At 41.0% G+C, this 19,848-nt stretch overlaps 2 protein-coding genes across 3 annotated transcripts in view; one reads left to right on the top strand and one right to left on the bottom strand.

Moving 5' to 3' along the window:
• Positions 1-8,774, top strand: part of ITGB2 (integrin subunit beta 2) — a 42,624-nt gene extending 33,850 nt beyond the window's left edge. For both annotated transcript variants that reach the window (XM_081341002.1, XM_081341003.1), the window contains 3 exons: positions 2,435-2,640; positions 8,134-8,300; positions 8,571-8,774. In XM_081341002.1, the coding sequence (XP_081197128.1) occupies positions 2,435-2,640; positions 8,134-8,300; positions 8,571-8,636 (439 nt within the window). In that variant the 3' untranslated portion in view covers positions 8,637-8,774. The remainder of the gene's footprint in view (positions 1-2,434; positions 2,641-8,133; positions 8,301-8,570) is intronic.
• A 5,967-nt stretch (positions 8,775-14,741) lies between these two features.
• KMO (kynurenine 3-monooxygenase) overlaps positions 14,742-19,848 on the bottom strand; it is a gene marked incomplete at its 5' end in the record, with an annotated part of 34,317 nt that continues 29,210 nt past the window's right edge. Inside the window, 4 exons of the mRNA XM_081312838.1 lie at positions 14,742-14,992; positions 15,743-15,802; positions 15,919-16,020; positions 16,100-16,182. Coding sequence (XP_081168964.1) covers positions 14,867-14,992; positions 15,743-15,802; positions 15,919-16,020; positions 16,100-16,182 — 371 coding nt within the window. The 3' untranslated portion in view covers positions 14,742-14,866. The remainder of the gene's footprint in view (positions 14,993-15,742; positions 15,803-15,918; positions 16,021-16,099; positions 16,183-19,848) is intronic.

The raw sequence follows: 19,848 nt of genomic DNA, 5'->3' as shown, positions 1-19,848 counted from the left end.
ATTGTCCTCACTGTCAGGAAGTTTCTCCTTAATTCAGGGTTGCTTCTCTCTTTGTTCAGTTTCCAACCATTGTTTCTCATCCTTCCATCTGGTGCTTTGGAGAATAATGTGACCCCCTCGTCTTTGTGGCAGCCCCTTAAATACTGGAATACTGCTATCATGTCGCCCTGTTTCTTCTTTTCTTTAAGCTAGCCAAACCCAAGTCCTGCAGCCGTTCTTCATATGTTTTAGTCTCCAGGCCTTTGATCATCTTAGTTCCTCTTCTCTGAATTTTTTCCAAACTCTCAACAACTTTTTTGTGATAAGGTAATCAAAATTGGCTGCAGTATTCCAGGTATCGTCTTACTAGGGTTTTATAAAGTGGTAATAATACTTTGTGTGATCTTGATTCTATGCCTCTGTTTATACAACCCAGGATTGTATTAGCTTTTTTGGCTGCTGCTACACATTGACCGTTGACTAGGACTCCAAGGTCCCTCTCACAGGTACTGTTTTTAAGACAGGTCTCACCCAGTCTGTACTTGTACCTTTGATTTTTCCTGCCTAAATGTAAAACTTTGTTTTTCTTCACATTGAAACTCATTTTGTTGGACAGGGTCCATTGTTCAAGTTTGTCAAGATCTTTTTGGATCCTGAGTTTGTCTTCTGGGGTGTTGGCTACTCCTACCAAACTGCAAATTTGATGATTTCCCCTTCAATTCCCTCATCTAAGACATTTATGAAGATATTGAAGAGTACTGGGCCTAAGATGGAACCTTGTGGTACCCCACTGGTTACTTCTCTCCATGTGGATGTAGTGCCGTTGAGGACTACTCTTTGAGTACGGTTTGCCAGCCAGATCCATCTGCTGGTGATGCTGTCTATTCCACCTTTTGCTAGCTTACCAAGGAGTAGGTTGTGGTCTACCTTATCAAATGCCTTACTGAAGTCTAAGTATACTATGTCCACTGTGTTTCACTGGTCTACTAGTTTAGTCACTTTATTGAAGAATGAGATAAGATTGGTTTGGCATGATCTGTTTTTAACAAACCCGTGCTGGCTACTAGTTATGACTTTGTTTGCTTCTAGTTGTTCGCAGACCTGTTTTTTGATTATCTTTTCTAGGATCTTCCCAGGTATTGATGTTAGACTGATTGGTCTATAGTTTCCTGGGTCTCTTTTTTTTTCCTTTTCTTGAAGATGGGAACCACATCAACTCTTTTCTAATCCTCAGGTACTTCCCCGGTGCTCCAGGATTTTTGAAAGATATAGTGCAATGGTTCTGAGATAACATCTGCCAGCTTCTTCAGAACTCTGGGATTTTAGAGTTAGTTTTTCCAGGCCATGTATTCAATAAAGAGCAAACTTTTCAGAGATGAAAATAATCCTGGACTTATTTGGATACTTGAGCTGGAGGTTGACATTTAGATTACAGACCATAACAAACTCTAAAAGACAACTATATAGGTGGCATTGCCCATGAGAAGAGTACATTCATTTTCAGAGCTTCCCATAGCTGCTCCATTGGGTACAAAATGATGTAAACTCTTTAGTGAACATGCAAGGCATAGTTGTACATAACTGCAGCTTTTCCCTCTTGATGTTTTTGTTGATTAGCCTTTATTTCCTTCTGTAATATCTATATATGCACAAACGTAGCAAATAGAAATTTATCAGTAGGGCCAATGCACACATTGCAGTATCTTCCCATCATTATTCAAGATCCAGGGAAATGTCCAATCATCCTAATTCTCCCTCTCAAAAAAAAATACCTTGATCTTATTTTTAAAATATGGCAGCAATACATACTCTAATAAATAAAAAGTAGAGCTCATTATAATAACACATCCAAACACACAATAACGAATTTAATTTAAAAGTCCCAAAGTGCATCATTTTTACTATTCATGTTTTGATCTTCATGTTAACAGTGGGACAGTGAGCCAACTGCTATATTGTCAATCAGTCCTCAGTATAAAGGGTTAAGCAAAACTGAGCTTGGCATCAATAAAATCCGTTCCTGTCTGTAGATTTTGGTATTAAAAATACAAAGAGGGAGCTTCCAACAAATCCTAGGCTCCTGGAGAAATATCTGCTGTACAAGTAGATTTTATTGCTCCACTTCAGGTTCAGCTTATTTATATCATAAAATGATTTGGAGGGAGTCTCATTACGATATTACCTCAGTCACCATTCTCCTCAGTAAACAATACCAGTTGATCAGGGACAGTTAATGTAAACCCCAGGGGGATCTCATCTATTTGAGATTAGCTCAGATTTGTCATCCTCCTGATACAGAACTTACCTAGTATATCTTTTAATAAGTCTGAGTTCTCTCAGCTTTACATCCTCCTCACTTATAATATGCTATAATATACTATATAAAATATAGATCTGTTGTATCATGGTTCTGTTATGAAACTTTTTAAAAAAGCTTTCCTTCTTTTTCTTTTAGTTCCTGTGTTGAATGTCTTGCTTTTGGGAGTGGTCCATTTCAGAAGAATTGCTCTGATAATTGTTCAAATATTATTGTTGAAAGTAAAGTGCAACCAAAAAGTAAAGAATGCAGAGAAAAGGATTCAGAGAATTGCTGGATCTCTTACACAATGTTTCGGACTGATGGAGAAGAGCGCTATTCTATTACAGTCAATCCTGAGAAAGGTACGCTTTTAGTGCCACATCACCCAGACTAACATCTGCTCTCCATTGTAATATCTCTTTAGAAATGGCACCAGTGCCGTGTAATTGCTGGACACAGCCAATAACGTAAGAAGATCTTCTGTGTAAGTGATGGGAAGAGAGGCAACTTGTATTGTTCAGCATTTTGAGAGGACCTCATGAGGATTTTTCTTCCTTGTGATGGAAGACCCTATAGTAACTAGTGAGTCAGAATTAGTTAGGAGGTCTCCCAGATGGGAAAGCAAACCACTGACAGAACATGTGGCATTTAAAGAGTTTCTACCAATCTCATATGGAGATTCAGGATCTGTTATTTATGTAGGGGAAAATGTATCATGTATATTTTTGAATTCTGCCTCATCTTTATTCATTTAAGAAATGTTTACCACTAGCATGTAATATATGCAAACGGATATAGTCTTATATGTTGTGTATGTAAATAGTTATTAACAAGGTACTTAACAGATTGCAAATAGATTGCAGCATAGCAGGGTTTAAAGCGGGAAATTATGGTGCATTCATTGGTTGCAATAACCTAGGAGCGGGAAAATAGACTCCATTGATTGGTTACAGTTCACACACTTCTCATATAAAAGGTTGCAACATTTGACAGTTAGGCAGTTGACTTTGTGTATTCAATAAACTCGTTCATTGTTAAACCACTCTGAGTCCTCGTCTATCAGAACCAAACAATTGGCGACGAGGATGGGATAGACAGAAGACCAGAGAATCGGCGGAATTGTCGCGCAAAGGCGGCAAATTCAGAACGAGTCACAGTCAACCGAGCGGCCGCGGCAGAATAAAAAAAAAAAAAAATTCTCCGAATGGCGCAAATCGGGTCATTGAAGGAATTCGACCCAAACTTTCCCGAGGATTGGGAAGAATACATCGGACAAGTCGAAGGGTTCCTGTTAGTGAACGGAATCACAGACGACCGTAAAAAAGCGGCAGCTTTACTAACGATTTGCGGCACACCGGTTTACCGGATCGCTGTCGGACTGTGTCAACCGCAACCGGTCTCAAGCGTGCCTTATGCCGACCTCCTAGCCAAACTAAAGGTCCACTTTACACCCAGGAGATCCGAGCTCTTCTGGCGGCGCATCTTTGAGAAGAGGAACCAGAGACCGGGAGAATCCATACAAAAGTTTGTCGCTGCCGTCAGGGAAGCCGCAGTACGATGTAAATACGATAATTTAGAAATTAGAATTCGGGACCGAGTAGTACTGGGCTTGCGTGATGAGCAGCTACAAAACAGAATAATCGCCAAACCCACCGGCGATTTACAGGAAGTGATCGACGAACTTTTAACTTACGAGTCAACCGGGTATCGCGACCCCCCCGCAGCAGCATGGCAGCAACGTCCGAGATCAATCAAGAGGGCTATGTGGACTGCGGGGAGGTGGACCAGCAGTGGGAGGAAGATATCGCTGAAGTCTCCAGGCGATTCGGAAAAATGGCGCCAAGACAACCCAGAAGTGAAGGGCCTGAACCGGCCCACCGTCAACAAACCGCAACTCCGCAAAGACAAGCGACGGGGGCACAACGACCATGGAGGGACACCGCAACCAAACCGCGAGACAGCGACAACCAGAACCGGTGCGGCAGCTGTGGCGGCAACCATCCCCGTGCCTCTTGCCGATTCCGAACCGCAAAGTGCAGGGCATGCGGCAAGACCGGCCACATCCAGGCCATCTGTAGGAGCCGTGCCCGCGACAACCGCCTGCACGAAGTCGATGTGTGGCCCGAGGGTAAGGTAACCCCTAATTTCAGTGGCAAGGAGACCCCTAAACCCCGGGTTAAAGTCCCAAATCCAGGGGAGGTGGCGCGAGTCAACCGGAGGAGACAGGGGAAAAGTCACAATTTTCCAATAGGAAAATTAAAAATTACAGTCCAGCTGCAAGGGGTCCCTTGCAGAATGGAAATTGACTCAGGGGCTTCAGTGTCAATAATTTCCACTGAAACCCTTGAGAGGATTGAACAAATAAGTGGAAGAAGAATTCCACTTAGTTCAACAAATATTCAATTAACTGACTTCCAAAAAAGCCCCATAAAAATAAAAGGGAAGACCAGCCTTAACGTTAAATTTAAGGGATTTAAGGGGGTCTTAGAATTAATTGTTACGGAGGGACATAGGACTAGTTTAATTGGACTTAACTGGTTCCCTGCCCTGGGCATTTGGATTGGGGGGATAAATTCAGTGATTAAGAAGAAGACCCTCGAATCAGTCTGCAATGAATTTGCAGACGTATTCGATGGATCTTTGGGGAAGTACAAAGGGCCCCCAATTAAATTTAACCTAGACCCCTCAGTAAAACCAATCAGGCTTAAGGCCCAAAGGGTACCTTTCGCCTTAAAGGGAAAAATCGAGGCCGAGCTCGACCGGCTTGTAGGCCAAGGGGTATTAGAGCCTGTTGAGGGTGGTTTGTGGGAAACGCCGATTGTCACACCCCTAAAACCCAATGGGGATGTGAGAATCTGCGCTGACTACAAAGCCACCCTGAACATTGGAATGAAAAAACATGCTTACCCGGTCCCGACGGTGAAGCAGGTCCTCGCGACGATCCAGGACGGCGCCATGTTTGCCAAGTTAGACTTGGCGCATGCGTACTTACAGTTGACTGTTTCTGAAGAGGCTGCAGAAGCACAGACGATAGTTACCCACAAGGGGGCGTTCCGGGTCCACAGACTGCAATTTGGTATTGCAGCTGCTCCAGGCATCTTCCAAGAAGTGATGGAGAGGACCTTAAAGGGCATACCTGGTGTATGCCCTTACTTTGATGATGTCCTGATAGCTGGAAAAGATGAAGAAATGTTAGTAGAGCGGCTGGAACAGGTACTGGGCAGATTTAGGAGGGCTGGATTGAAATTAAAAAAGGAAAAATGTAGTATAGGGGTTAAATCCACTGATTTTTTGGGGTTCAGGATTGACAAAAGTGGAATCCACCCTACCCCTGACAAAATTAAAGCAATAAAATGGGCCCCTGAACCAAGGAACAAGGCGGAACTTCAGGCCTTCCTTGGCTTGGTAAATTTTTACCACACGTTTGTGCCACACAAGGCTGCCATTGCAGAACCCCTCCACAGACTCTTAGATAAGAAGACTCCTTGGCAATGGCTGAACAAACACAAAGTGAGTTTCCAAACGTTAAAAGACATTCTTTCCAGTAAATCAACTGTAACCCACTTTATAGAAAACAAACCAATTTATCTGGCGTGCGATGCTTCGCCTTATGGTGTAGGGGCTGTGATCAGCCACTTAGACAACCAAGGAATACAAAGAACCATTGCATATTATTCCCGGACACTAACCAAGGCAGAGCGGAATTATGCTCAGATAGACAGGGAGGCATTAGCAATAGTGGCAGGAGTAAAAAAGTTCCATGACTACCTTTATGGTAGGAACTTTACCATACTGACTGACCACAAACCCCTGTTGGGACTGTTTACCACGGATAAACAGACTCCCCAAATTATGTCGCCCAGAATGCTGAGGTGGTCCATTTTCCTCTCAGCATACTCATTTTCCCTCCAATACAGACCGGGCAAGGACATGGGACACGCTGACGCCCTCAGCAGATTGCCCCTAAGCATAACAGAGGAGGACCCTGCACCTGTGGGACAAATAATGTCCCTACAGGATATTCCTGATTTACCCCTAACTGCTAAAGACATAGCTGAGGCAACAAATAAGGACCACACCTTAAAGAGAGTATTGGCCTGGGTCATGAGCGGGTGGCCAAATGCCAACCCGGACGAAAAATACAGGCCCTATTTTAGAAGGAAGGATGAATTATCAGTTCATTTGGGATGCTTACTCTGGGGAAATCGTGTGGTTATTCCAGGAATTCACAAATCAGCCATTTTACTAGAATTACATGAAGGACACCCTGGAATAGTACGGATGAAGGCGTTGGCTAGGAGTCACTTGTGGTGGCCAGGACTGGACAACGACATTGAGGAATGTGTTGCCAATTGCCATCTGTGCCAACGTTCTAGGCCTGAACAACAGCACATCCGTACGCATAAGTGGGAGCTAGCTAGGAATCCTTGGTCCAGGATTCATATTGATTTTGCTGGACCTTTCCAAGGGTTAACATTTCTAGTAGTGGTTGACAGCTTCTCTAGATGGCTAGAGGTTGTACCAGTCAGTTCACTAACTTCAGGTAGAACAATACAGGCATTAAGGGGCCTCTTTGCCACTCATGGGTTGCCGGATTTAATTGTGTCTGATAATGGGCCACAATTCACATCTATTGAATTTCAGGATTTCCTCAAGGCCAACTCGATTAAGCATAAGACATCAGCACCCTTCCACCCATCCACCAACGGCTTGGCTGAACGGAACGTGCGGACCACGAAGGACGCTTTGAAAAGAATCATTCGGGGCAACTGGCATCAGAGACTGGCCGAGTTCTTGTTGGCCCAACACACGACCCCATGTTCTGCTACAGGGAAAAGTCCAGCTGAAATGAGGTGGGGCAGGAAACTGACTACCAAGTTGGACAGATTACACCCTGACAGACTTCAATCAAACACTGAATTGGACATTCCTAACAGAACATTTAAAGTGGGGGATTTGATCTGGGCCAGGAACTACGGCCAAGGGGATAAATGGATTCCTGGGGTGGTGACTGAAATCTTAGGTCCCCTATCGTACACTATTGAGGGGGAAGGGAATAGGATCTGTAAAAGACATATAGATCAGCTGAGGAAGAGATCCAGTGGATGCTTGCCAGTAGAGGGGAACCAAAGTATATTGGGGGGGAATAGTATATCCAGATTCAGGGATAACAACATGCTAGAAAGTGCGGTAGAGGAATGGCAAAACATCTCATCCCCTGGTTCCCAACAACAACAACATCAATTTAGTCAAATTGACTGGGAGGTACCCCTGCGAAGTAGGCCAGTGACTACTGATTTCCAAACACAAACTAATACACAAACCAGCAGCAGAGAAACATCTGAGCCTAGCAACCCAGAGCCCAGGTCCAATAGTGACATGCAGCCAAGCAATCAATCAGGAAGAGAGGTCCCTAGCAGCCAGAATAACAGGTACCCTTCTAGAATACATAGGCCACCAAAATATTTAAAGGATTTTGTAAAGAAATAACATCAACTGGGGGGTAAGGGGTGTTGTGTATGTAAATAGTTATTAACAAGGTACTTAACAGATTGCAAATAGATTGCAGCATAGCAGGGTTTAAAGCGGGAAATTATGGTGCATTCATTGGTTGCAATAACCTAGGAGCGGGAAAATAGACTCCATTGATTGGTTACAGTTCACACACTTCTCATATAAAAGGTTGCAACATTTGACAGTTAGGCAGTTGACTTTGTGTATTCAATAAACTCGTTCATTGTTAAACCACTCTGAGTCCTCGTCTATCAGAACCAAACATTATAAATACATGCATAGCTGTATTTCTGTTGCTCAGTCAAGCACACATTTTTAATCATTTTTCTTTCTTTTCTTAGAATGCCCCCAACCTCCTAACATTGCAGCCATAGTGGGGGGCACTATAGCTGGAGTGGCTCTTATTGGGCTCCTTCTCCTCGTGGCTTGGCGGCTGGTAGCAGAGTTGATTGATCGCAGAGAATATCACAGATTTGAGAAGGAGAAATCCAAGGCCAAATGGAATGAGGTAAAGTGTTTAACTGGTGGGGAGATATAAAGAAAGGAGAAGACATATTTGTGTCTCTTTCTTCCTGTGTTTGAGTTATTAATCAAAGTAATTGATTCAGCTTGGTGTACTTGGGCAGGCCTTTGGTGTAGATTCTATTGTCTTCCTGCTGTTTACTTTGGTTTTTATCAAGCTATTAAATGAGAGTATGATTATCCATCTGAATCCAGATCTGATCTTGAAATGTTAGGTTTTATTAGCAGCTAAAAGTTTCTGGTGTTTTATTGACAGGCTGACAATCCTCTTTTCAAGAGTGCTACTACCACTGTTGTGAACCCCAGATTTAATGGCCAATGAAATGAAACTTCAGCAACAGCACAAAGCACAAAGAAACTCTTCAACAGAAAAACAGAAGATGAATCCATTTGCTTTCTTAAATCAACCGTTATTGCCGTATAATATCAGTTATTTTTGAGAAAATCATTCTGCAGGTTTTGCAACATGCTTATATATATATATATATATATATATATATATATATATATATATATATATATATATATATATATGATTTATATTGATTTTTTTCATACATTCAATAGTACTTGTTCAACAAACGTTCTGTCTGAGTTTACATTTACTAATACATATTTAATTCCTAATCCTTTATTCTTTCCTCTAGCCATTGATAAAAATAAGTCCCAAGTTTGATAATATTCCATTTCTTCTTTTTCTTTCAACCTCAAAGTCAGTCTATCCATCTCCGCACATTCTACTGTTTTTTTAATTATTTCTTCATCTGATGGTATTTCTTCCTTTTTCTAATACTGTGTGAATATAATTATTGCCACTGTTGTTACATGCAACATGCTTCTATTCCAACATTTTTTTAAAAAATACGTAAGCATTAGAGAACCTTACTGCATATCTCAGATGAAGCACTCAGAGCAGCTAGACCTCTCCCATTCATCACCCATACAAACTGTAGGGAATTGGGGTTTTGGTTTATAAAATTACCTAAACCTCTACTATATACAATATGTAAATAAAATTGCCAACTGCCACTCAGGGAGTTCTTTTAATTAACAATTTTGCTGTTTATAAGGCCTATTTTAAGGTGAATGAGAAGGTGATGAGCTATTACCACAAACTGGTAATTTTCCCAAGAAGGTATTATGTTGCATTCAAAACAATGTGTGTTGCTGATTTCTTCATCTCATGAGCAATTGTAATTCCACCCATCTCTCAAAGAGCGTCGATGTTTTGCACTGTGAACCTTTTTTTCTGGGACTCCAAAAGAGTGTATCAGAGCAGAACAGCCAATCAGCATTCAGTCCCTTTGCTTTAAATAGCTGAGTTCACTACCTCAGAGAGCTTCCAGCACTTCACATTTCTAGCATTGCTCTTTCCATACATATCACCTATATGTACCTATGTGTATATTTGTCTCATAGTTTATAAAACCAGGTGAGTAGTCAGAGAACTTTGGGGTTTTTTTAGGGAGGGGGGGAATATTTGACTATTATGGAATAGTCTCAGATGGCTTTGGCTCATCATGACTGTGGGTCAGCAAGCTTTGTGAAGTCTTGTCCAGTAAACACAAAATTTTGTTTCTGCTTGCAAGGGACAGTTCTGAAGCTATTACTAAATGAATAAAAAAATCTATAAAAACTTTTATTCACCTGGTGCTATATCAGGGATCTGATGATCTGATAACTTTGAGGAGCAGATTATGAACTGAGGATGAGCTTCTTTGTGCCAGATGTCCTATCTGGATATCAATCAACCATTCAATCCCCAGTAATAGGATTATTTTAAACAATAACATGTCAGTAAAAATGTATTTGCATTTCTCTTCTACTGTTTGGGATGCCTAGTTAATCCAGAAAAAAATGGGTTTTTCCAAAAGTATTACCCAGTGAGTGATAAGACTAAATGGTAACTTCCATTTTCTGATTTAAGCTGAACAGCTATATCAGCTGCTGAATATAGGAAATCCTTTTACTGAAAAAATACGGACAGGTCCACAAATAATTAGATAGCTTTTCTTTGGGCTGTTGATCAGCTCTATATTCAAAGAACATTTATGACTTATGATAAATCAGGCAAACCATATTACAACTGATGAGATACATGAACAGAGTTCTGTCCTGGTTTACTCATTGCATTAAATCATTTTTATTAGTTTGGTTGAATTGGTTAAGTCCACAGGATATAAGCAAATGCAAAACCAAGCATTATATGTGACATGGAAGCAGATGAGCTATTAAAAGCTGTGTATTTCATTTTTGTTCTATTCACATATGTAAATCCCAAATTTTTGGCACTGTAGACATCAATTGTTGCCATGATAGTACATGATAGGCAAGATAGGACATTACATGAGGAATAGTATTGTCACAACTGATTTTAACAAATTTTAATTAATAGAATGGTATATGAATTAAACTAATTGGTGGGTAAAAAAAATCCCTGTAGTTCTACAGGAAAAGATTGGTTTGAAATCCTGCATATGGCCTTCACTACAGTGAAGAACAAGTCAATGCAAAGAATCAGGCAAGCTGTATGCAACCAAAAGGAAACAAGGTACTGTTTCCCCCCCCCCCCGAAAATAAGACCCAGTCTTATTTTTATTTTTTTGCCTCCAAAAGAGGCACCAGATCTTATTATCAGGGGATGTCTTTTCCAAGGTCTCACCTCGTGGCAGTGGCACCAACAGCCCTGCCCAGCCGGCCCACATCTGTGGCCACTCGCTGCCACTCATGTGTGTTGCTCCCGGCCTCCATTTCACTGTCAGGGGTCTTCAGGAAAGGCCTCAGGAGGTTCTGTGCGCATCAATCTGCAGCCCGGTTCTCAGCTACAGAGGCCTTTCCTGAAGGCTTCTGAAGGTGAAATGGAGGCCGGGAGGCGCCACATGTGACAATCTAGAGCTCCATTCTTAGCTGCAGAGGCATTTCCTAAAGACCTCTGATGGCAAAATAGAGGTTGGGGATGACACATGTGTGTGAGCAGTGGCAAGCAGCCACGGAAGAAGTGGGCCAGTGAGGCAGGTGTCGAGGCATGGGAGGCTTGGTTGCAATGGTAAGTGGGTGTAGAGCACATGGGGTAGCTTTACCCCCACCCCCTCCACCCTAGCTTGATTTTTAGGTGTGCACCTCACCCCAAAACTAGGGCTTATTTTTGAAGTAGGGCTTATATTAGGCCCACTCCCCCAAATCAAGCTAGGGCTTATTTTCAGGGTAGGTCTTAATTTTGAGGAAAACATGGTAATTGCAGTCACTTTAACATTGTATATTAAATTTTGTCAGTTCTGAAGATGCTAGGCATGACCATCCACAGGGAGGGAAAATGGTGAAACAACAATTGCAACCTAAACTCTCCCCTTTTGTATTAGCATTGCAATGTATCATATGTATATGTATGTAAGGAGCAGAACTTGTATTGTGAAGTCACAATGTGCATAGCATTGTTTTCACAAAATTTTGGCTCAGTGCAGATTCCAGGTACTTAATAAGGTACTTGATAAATGTTGTTAATGCATCACTGAAATCAATAAAACTTTTACTGATTTAAAGCCATTTCAATTTGTAACTATGTAGCCATGCTTGCAATTCTCAGCTATACATTGATACCAATAAAGCTCATGTACATTTCAATTTGTGCTCAAGCATGCCTTATGTGTTGAAGTAGTCTGAGATGTGAAAGGGGTTGTTTGGTATCAATTTTATTTCCCCTTAAATATGAATAGATAGAATTTTCATAAGTTTAAAGACAAGCAAGAGAACTGGAATTATATAGTATATGAGATTCAGGTATGTAATCTGAATTACAACAGATTCAAATGTACTTCAAATTTCCCTAGTACATGGTCTCTGCTCCACTATTCTTTGCATCTTTGGCTCCCATCTCATCTGGTGGCGCAGTGGTTAGAATGCAGTACTGCAGGCTCCTTATGCTAGCTCCCAGCTGCCAGCAATTTGGCAGTTCAAGTCTCACCGGCTGAAGGTTGACTCAGCCTTCCATCCTTCTGAGGACACAGATTGTTGGGGGCAATAGGCTGACTCTGTAAACCACTTAGAGAGGGCTGTAAAGCGCTGTGAAGTGGTATATAAGTCTAAGTGCTATTGCTATTGCTATCTTCTCAGCCTCTTCCTGCTGGCCCTTTCACCTACCAATCATCAAAGCACAGTGATTGATTGATTGATTGATTGATTATATTTATATGCCGCCATTCTCCCTAAGGACTCAGGGCGGCTCACAACAATAAAAACTAAAAAAGAACATGAAAATACAAAATTTAAAAAAGAATTAAACAGTAGATATGTTCAATACATAGTAATTTAACCCTATAAAACCAAATTTAAAACCAGTCAGTCCAGGCCCAATTGTTGAAACATCCATGTCTTCAGGTCACAGCAGAAGGACCAAAGGTCAGGGGCCATCCGCAGCTCCGGAGGCAACTCATTCCAGAGGGTCGGCACGCCCACAGAGAAGGCTCTCCCCCTAGGGGTCGCCAGCCAGCATTGCTTAACCGACGGAACTCTGAGGAGGCCAACTCTGTGGGAGCGAACCAGGCGATGGGAGGTTGACAATGGCAGCAGGTGGTCTCGCAAATATCCCGGGCCTAAGCCATGTAGGGCTTTAAAGGTAATTACTAGTACCTTGAATCACACCCGGAGGACAACCAGAAGCCAATGAAGCTCGTGCAGGAGTGGAGTAACATGGGAGTATTGAGGAACTCCCATAAGTACTCACCACAGTGGTACTCAAAACCCTCTCTGTGGGCACATGCGCCATTGCCCCAGCCCCGCCTTCCCCCACGGCCCCCTCCTCACTAGCAGCCACCCTGGAGGAGAGTCGCCCCCAAGCGCGGCCCATGTGGAACAGCATAGCCAATGACATGGCAGCTGGGCAGCGGGGACAAGACTCCAACCTCATGCCCATCATGCCCATTTGATGCTGTGGGGCGCAGGCAGAGGGTGTGGCCACCATGGTGCTGCTGGGCCACCTGGGTGATCTGCAGCAGGCCGTGGAGGTGGTGAGGCCCTATGGGTGAATGGGGTGGGGACAGAGCGGGGGCGGGCTGGGGGCTGGCTGGGGGGTGGCAGCAGTTTTTGGGCACTTGGTCTCTAAAAGGTTCGCCATCACTGTCATAGCATCTTCTCACCAGCTTGGCTGCCTCCCATCTTTCTAGGATTGCCTCACTGACCTGCTCACTTCCAAATCTTCCCAGTGGCCCACTGCCTTCTCATCTTCTCAGCATTTGCCTGCCCATCTGTCAGGACCCACCCCAAACCACGTCTTAGGAAGACAAAAACTCTTGGAGTCAAGTTTTTAGTCCAAAAGGAATCTTTACTATGGCATGCTTGGTTGTAGGAAATGAGACAGGGCTTAATGGTTCCACGATGTAAACCCTTATAAAGAGTTCCCGGTTTAACCCCCCTTAATCCCCATTTGGTCAGTCCCCCCATCCTTCCTCTCGTATCATCCATCTCGTGGGAAAAAGGAAGTTAGGACCCTTTTGTTTATTGCTGTCTACCATGACAAAAGCCAGATGCTAGCCCCCCCTTTTGTTTCCCCAGTTCAAAAGGCTTCTCCTTTCCTTTGAAATGCCTATTGCCGGTTCAATACACATCTATCCTCTTCTCTTCGGGAGATGGCAGAATCCATGGGATATGTTTGAAACATTCCATTTATGAATATGATATAAATGGATTCTGACACCATCCTTTAATCTTCTTGGAGTACTTCTGTGAACTTGAAAACTGTCCTGATTTTGATGTTTTTCCACCATCTTTTCCAGGCATTTGCCTGATAACCTGCTGACCTTACAATCCTCCCATCTACCTTAAAATCCATTGAGCATGACATTGAGATTTAGAACTTTGGATGGAACTAATATCATGCAAACTGAATTTCACTGTTGCCACAAAACCTGAAAGAGCGTCCAGATCATATTTTGAGGATGCACAGGGTGATAATTACAGAGGAGATAATCATTACCTTCCTATTGCAATTATTGAAACTGTTCTAGCAGAAATAGACAATTGGATTCCAACCAACAACTTTATTTTTTTCACCATACTAGAAATTGAGAAAATGGAATACCGGCATTATATGATTTCTTTTAAAGATGCAGAAACAATTGAGTTAGATAACTCCAAACATTGACATAATGATCATCTTATGGGAGGGAACCAAAGATGAGGTGGTAGAACAATCTTAGAAAAGCCCTAGCATCTTCTGTCAAAATGTGTTGATGTAGCTGGGATAGTGCAGATTTCTTGCAAATGAAACACAGGACAGCAATGAGTTATGTGGGCTGTACACTGCAGTTGCAACACAAACAGAAAAGCGATGATAAAATACAAGGCATATCCATATCTAAAAGTGGCTTATGACATGTTCACTGATAACAAAATAGCACAGAATTTCTCAATATGAACAGGAATTTAGGTCTTGAATCCAGCATTCATCTACATCATATGTGTTTTTATATTTGAAGGACCAATTTCTAAAACAGAGATTAATTATTCAGAAAGCATTCATTCCTATCTCAAATGATTTCTTAAAACTTTCCACCATTTTTAAGTATGCCTCCACAAATTGTCTATATGAAAGTCAATTTTGGGTAACTTTCCATTTCTGAACAGATAGATGCCACTCACTGCTGCTGCTGCTGCCATGGTGAGGAAGAGGCCTCTATTGATCACCTTTAACAACAAAAAAATCTGCATTTTAGTAAAATATCTGAAAAATATTCTAGGGGGAAACAATTGCAATTATTTTGCCAACATTTTTAGGAAGACTTAAATCTGGCTATTTAAGGCTATTGGTCTGAACACACATCAATGTCAGTCCCAAAGAAATTTAGATTTGAGTTCAACAAGCATTTCTTGCATCCTTAATTACCATTTTTATTTCTCTGTTATATCGCTCCCTATTTTCATCTGTCTCTTTATTTCACCATCAAACTAGGCAAGATATGGCACAAGGGAATCTGCTCATGATGAGCATATAACCATCCTAGTTCATTAATCCTCCCAGAACTGTTTGGTGAAATTGGGCTCACATTCCAGGAAAGAAGAGGGTCCTGGAAGGAAGAGATTTCAGGGTAGCCCCAGTAATATTCTGCTGATCCTGAACAACCTCAGGACTCATAAATTCTAACTAGGGGATTATACGTAGTGGTTGTCCTGGAGTGTCTCTGGTCATGCTCTCTGTCAACCCCAAGCCCTGACGAGCAAAGAGGGGATGAGTCAGGCAGGGCCTTCAGGTCTACTGGGAAACTATTTGCACCCTTACAGTATGTATAATTTTATGGTACTAGACATTCTAAATGTTCAGCTTTATTGAATCTAAAGTGAAGATAGATATACTTCTCACCTTCCTCCTATGCATTTGCCACAAAAATAAATGCTTGATGTAGCTACTTTAGGCAAATGCATCTGAATGTAGTTTACCTTATTCTGCCATTTCCATCTTTGCACAGCTTCATGGTATCGGATTCTGGAGAATGTCACCTGAAGGAGGTTACAAAATCAATACAGGAACCTGGGTGTATCCCAGAAGGAAAAAGTGGACAACTGGGAGAAAAAATACGTGAAAAATCCTGCAGTATTAAGCGTTAGAGTCTCACCATAGTATACAGAGGAATGATGATAGAAGGCAGGAGTACATGAAGCCAATTGTCTATATGCTTTCGGAAAATGAACCACCTTGAATTCACATGTTCCCGCATCTGAAATCAGAGAGAGATAGATTTGCATTTGGAGGCATTGCCCATAATTCAATGGCCAATCAAATATTATTTAACTTACCTCTATATAATTATACATGGCTAAATCTGAAATTGCATGATCGTCAGGTACCCTTAGCTTTGAGAACATTGGAAGGCAAACACCTAAGGAAAAAGCAGGGACAACACAGGCTTTCTGTAGAGAGAAACTTTGATATGCCATAGAAGATGCAAATAGAAGTTGCAACTAGTTGCCATTCCCTGATAAGCATTTGTTATGTGCTTTTTCACGTTCAGTTTACAGCTTTATGAGCATACAATGTCTAAGGATACAGTCTATGAAGTGTTTATATTTATATACGTGTTTAATATTCTACTTCAGTCCTTGTCAACTCAGGTTCTGCAAGAGATTGCAACCAAAAAAATTAACATTTTTTTTTTTAAAAAAGCTTTGCATTTCACAGTTCCTGCAGTGTTGAGAATTTTTATAGACCATTACTCAGCTGCTGGCCTACCACTAAGGCGCATTTTTCCAAAGTCATGTATAAAGCTGTCTATATTTTTATACATATTTCTTAGGGTTAAGACTTTTAATAGCTTCACTATTCAATATTGTCTGTATTTTTTCACAGCCAGCCTTTTCTTTAAATGGAATGAGATTACCTTTAAAAAAAATTAAACCCCCATTTTAGCTTAAAAGTTTAGTATGTCTGCCTTGTGTAAGTTTTTAAAATTTATGAAAGGAAAGATTTTAAGAATGATAACTTTTTGTTTTTCCAGGAAAGGTAGGGGAGGGGCTAAATCATTGCTCATTAGCATATTATACAGAAGAAATTTGTGATAAGACTTTTAGGTTTACTTGTATATGGGAAAAGAGCTGCCAGCTTGGATTGCTAAATTCCAAACTACTACTACTTCTGCCAACAAGGGGTTTTGCCTGACCGTATTTTCTCTGTTTCAGTTATTCTGGAGATGTCGGTGCTATTCAGCCTAATTCTTATCCTACTGTATGTCCCCCTGGCTGTTCCATTTTTTGCCATCTGAAGCTACAGCACTGCCATTTCTTTGCAGTGTTTATCAGCTGCAGCTTCCTCCCAATTCACCCTGTACCCGGCTTTTACAACTTTTCCAACTGACACATCCCAGGCATGGAGGAAGCGCACAGGCTGAAACAGGAGTCGGTCAGAATTGCTCCTTTTCATTTTTCCTCTATGCCTGCAATTTGCCAGCCAGGTTCCCACGCTTTCAAACCCCACCAAGCAGTGCAATTATATTTTCCACCAACAGGTGTCACTCAGTGAAAGAGAAATAAAGGCAGGGAAATCCAACAAAGGCTTTTTTAATTTGATTACATTACACTCACTCACTCACACTAGCTGGTCTCTGTTACTGTACTGAAGCAGAAGAAGGGGGCTGAACTAAGAATAAGCAAGGGGTTGGACTAGAAGACCTCCAAGGTCCCTTTCTGATAGAAGTAAATGAAAGGTCTTCAAATATTTTAATATTGAAAGAGAAATTTAAAACTGAATATGCTGCAGTGGAAATTTACCAGGTGAATGGAGATGAGAACCAGGAAAGGAGAGCACAAAGAAAGGATGCTAAGTGAAACAAGTAGGCAAAAATTAGCTGGGTCTTAAGAGTGAGAAAGGAAGACGACAAGCTATCAATACATCTGTAAGAGAAGATAAGTAGCAAAACAGGAAAGAACCTATTTTTTTCTAAGAAAAAAAGGGAGGCTAGAACTCAAGCAACTGCGCATGTGCAATTAGTTGATTAATATTAACTGACACACCTTGCATAAATTATCTCTTAATTTTAATGTACATGGGATGTATGATTTAGCATGTAGCAGGAAATATGTAGGAGGCGGTTGGAAACAGTGTAACCTCATAGTACCTCAGCCGATGGGGAAGAGGAGGGATGTGCGGCCGGGGCCAGGGATCTATAAAAATGGGAATATTTTGGGTTGAAACTTTGGAGAGAACCAAGTTTTGATAGCTTCTCTCCCCACTTATTGCAATAAACGAAACAAAAGGCCTTCACTGTGTCTTGGTTGGTTATTGGTCAGGCGAGCTTGTCTCTGGTCATGAAGGAAAGTGGCCAGGAGCGCATAACACTTTCCAACTCTCTTATTCTATGTTCTAAGTCTCAGCTACTACAGCAGTGCAATTGATGCCGGCCTCCATTTCTGCTGACTGAAAAACTAGAGGATAATAAGTTAACACAGCTTGAAGAAGAACTCATGAGCTTTATTCAGCATCTCCTTTTATAGAAAACAGTAACAGTAGGGTAAGATAGGATCATTAATTTATTTGAACTAACTACAAAAACAAGCAAAATGCAAATATCTAATGTTTGATTTTGTCTGTAAAACAATCTTGAAGAGGTTCTAGATTATAAATACAAACAAAATAATGAGATAAAATGAAATGCAATATGTAAAATTATCAAAACACTCTTACAATATTAATGAAAAACAGTTTGGTCTAGTTTAAAAATAGTTTGCTAAAACAGGAATTTCTGCAAGCAGAGAGAACATATTTGTCATTGTCTTAAAAAAGTACATTAGGAGGGGGACTTTGAGGTCCAAAACTGAGAAGTCATGGGGTTAGCATAAAAAGATGGAGACAATTTATACACATTATTTGCTTTAGACAATTTAATACCTATTTGCACATATATCTTACAGAGTAGTTCACAATGTTACTCACAGTGCACATAGTGAAGAGGGGACCTTGGATGTCTTTTAAAAATTCTCATGATAAGTAGCCATTTTATGGTGTGCTTCATGTTACAATTCCTTCTTATCATTGCTGATGGGGGAAACAAATGTGGTTTTTTCCCCCCACAGACAGAATAATCATTCAAACCTGTAGACTGTGATATCTGGGCCATATCAGTTAAGTTTTCTCATAAAGATTCTTTCCATTACAGGAGCAATCACAGTCCTTATCTCCTATTCTGCTACACACATACAGTAGAGGCCAAAATTGTGGAAACCTTTTGGGAAAAGTGTACACTTGAGGTTTGATGGCTAATAACACCATGTTTTTGGGAGTGGTACCATAAATTATATATCAATGGAAAGATAATTTAATGCAGAATGTAATACAACAAAGTTTGTTCAATTATCTGTATTCTATGAAAAGGTATAGCCAAATAACCAGAAAAATGAAGCGCAACTTGCTTAGGTTGATATCAGGTAGCTTTCCTTCATATGATTGTAGCCAATGAGCATGAGTGTTTAGAGAGTGTTTAGAGAGATGTCATCTTGTTTTGGCAATGAGCCAATCAGATCACAGTAGGATTCAGTTATTGATGTCCTGTATTGAAGCTGAGAGGAGGACATTTGTCAGTATGTTATGTGATCGCTATCAAGTTGGTTTGGATTTTTTGTGTTCTTTCATTTAGTGAGCTTGTAAAACATAATAAAATTAAAGTAATGGTGCAAAGACTTGACTGGTTGCCCAGAAAGTGATGTAAAATAGTACTATTAAGTGAACAAGGCTACAGTTATAAAGGAATTAGAAGAAAAATTGGTGGAAACTTAACCAAAGGTGGCATTTCTAAGTTTTTGAAGAGGTATAAGGAGCCTCAGTCACTATAAAACCACACTGGTACAAGGCAGGAAAAGGTGTACAAGAACAAGTGATGATAGAAGAATTAAGAGACTGTACCTACGTGACAGAAGAAAATCATCTGGGTGTATACAAGATGAAATGGTGCAATGCAATGTGAAGTTGAGTGCAAGGACTGTTTGGCGCAGACTGCAAGAATTTGCCCTAAAATCTAGAATTTCATGAAAAAAGCCACTTTTATCTCTCAAACAAA

Source organism: Vipera berus (genome assembly GCF_964194415.1).
Source record: "Vipera berus genome assembly, chromosome: 1".
Classification (NCBI taxonomy): domain Eukaryota; kingdom Metazoa; phylum Chordata; class Lepidosauria; order Squamata; family Viperidae; genus Vipera; species Vipera berus.
The sequence above is the reverse complement of the archived record's forward strand: the minus strand, read 5'-3'. Positions and strand labels throughout refer to the sequence as shown.